The 1,539-nt window shown below is 71.3% G+C and overlaps 2 protein-coding genes across 4 annotated transcripts in view; both read left to right on the plus strand.

Moving 5' to 3' along the window:
* The window catches only part of LOC108509906 (dynactin subunit 1-like), a 51,562-nt gene extending 50,514 nt beyond the window's left edge, over nucleotides 1-1,048 (plus strand). For all 3 annotated transcript variants that reach the window (XM_017839521.1, XM_017839519.1, XM_017839520.1), the window contains one exon: nucleotides 633-1,048. In XM_017839521.1, the coding sequence (XP_017695010.1) occupies nucleotides 633-1,041 (409 nt within the window). In that variant the 3' untranslated portion in view covers nucleotides 1,042-1,048. The remainder of the gene's footprint in view (nucleotides 1-632) is intronic.
* Nucleotides 1,049-1,157: 109 nt separating this feature from the next.
* Nucleotides 1,158-1,539, plus strand: part of LOC108509904 (nucleolar protein 56-like) — a 6,729-nt gene continuing 6,347 nt past the window's right edge. The window contains exon 1 of the mRNA XM_017839516.1: nucleotides 1,158-1,173. Within this exon, the coding sequence (XP_017695005.1) occupies nucleotides 1,158-1,173 (16 nt within the window). The remainder of the gene's footprint in view (nucleotides 1,174-1,539) is intronic.

Below are 1,539 nucleotides of genomic sequence, written 5' to 3' on the forward strand. Positions count from 1 at the left end.
CCCAGGGATCCCCCAAATCCCCAGGGACCCCCATCCCCAGGGACCCCTGATCCCCAGGGATCCCCCAAATCCCCAGGGACCCCCATCCCCAGGGACCCCTGATCCCCAGAGATCCCCCAAATCCCCAGGGACCCCCATCCCCAGGGACCCCTGATCCCCAGAGATCCCCCAAATCCCCAGGGATCCCTAATCCCCAGGGATCCCCCAGTCCCAGGGACCCTCCAATCCTGAGAACCCCCTGATCTCAAGGGACCATTGTTCCTGAGAGATCCCCAGTCCCAAGGAACACCAACCCTGTGGGATTCCCCAATCCCAAGGAATCTTGACCCCAAGGAACCCCAGATCCTGAGGGACCCCAGTCCTAAGAGACCCCCAATCCAGAGGGTCTCTGATCCCAAAGGACCCCCAATCCTAATGAACCCCAGTCCCGAGGGAACCCCCCAATGCCAAGGCACTCCCATTCCCGAGGGACCCCGATTCCCAAAGGATGGGGCGGGTCAGGACGCCCAGCTCCTCCCACGGGGCTCGGCCCATCCCGGGGGTCGCGGTGGGGATGCGGTGGCTGGGTGGGGCCCCCGCGTGCGGGATGGGGGTGCCGGGGGTCCCCGGGTGCCTCACGCCCTGTCCCGCAGGCCAAGCAGGAGCAGGCGCAGGGCCCGGCGCTGTGCGGGCGGGTGTCGTTCCCGTGCCCCCCGGGGCAGGGCCAGGCGCACCGGCTGCTGCTCACCCCGGACCTGCTGCAGCACCTCCGCCAACACTTCGTCGCCTGAGAGTCCCCCGGAACGGGATGAGGGTCCCCTGCGCCCCCCCCCGCCCCCCGGGCACCCCCACTGCCCCCCCCTCGGCTTCACTCGCGGGTGGAGCCGGAGCCGCTTCCCCCGGGGGGATCCGGGACCCCCCCTGCTGCTCTCAGACACTACAGACCCCGGGACCCCCCGGCCTGGGCCGTCCCGGGGGGGCCGGAGCCCCCCGCGCCCCCCTGTGCCCCCGGGCCGGGGATGCGACCCCCCCGCGCTCCTGCTCTCCAATAAAATGCCCTGAACCTGAACCCGCCCGCGGACCCTGCGCCGGCACTGGGGGGGACACGGCGGGGACGAGGGTTCGCAGCACACCGGGGGTCCCAGGAGGGGTCCGAGAAGGGCACTGGGGGGCCCGCGATGGGAGCGGGGGACAGTGGGGGCTCCCAGCAGGGTCACTGGGGGGCACAGGGGAATACTGGGGGAACACGGAGGGGTCCGAGGGGGGCACAGGGAGACCCGGAGTGGGACCAGGGCAGCTCTGGCTGTCCCGGGATGGGACCGGGGACAGTTGTGGGGTCCCGAGTGGGGCACTGGGGACACACTTGGGGGCTCATCTGGGGTCCCATTTAGGGTCCCAGGGCTGACACTGGGGACACATTGGGGGTCCCATTTGGGGGGCGCGGTCCCGCCACGTGCGGCCGCGCGCGCATGGAACAGCGCGGGAAGGGGCGGGGCTGGCGCGGGCGGCGGCTCCCATTGGCCCACGCGCAGGAAAGGGCGGGACGAAACGCCTCTCCCC

This window comes from Lepidothrix coronata, unplaced genomic scaffold (genome assembly GCF_001604755.1).
Source record: "Lepidothrix coronata isolate B3197 unplaced genomic scaffold, Lepidothrix_coronata-1.0 Scaffold430, whole genome shotgun sequence".
Lineage (NCBI taxonomy): Eukaryota > Metazoa > Chordata > Aves > Passeriformes > Pipridae > Lepidothrix > Lepidothrix coronata.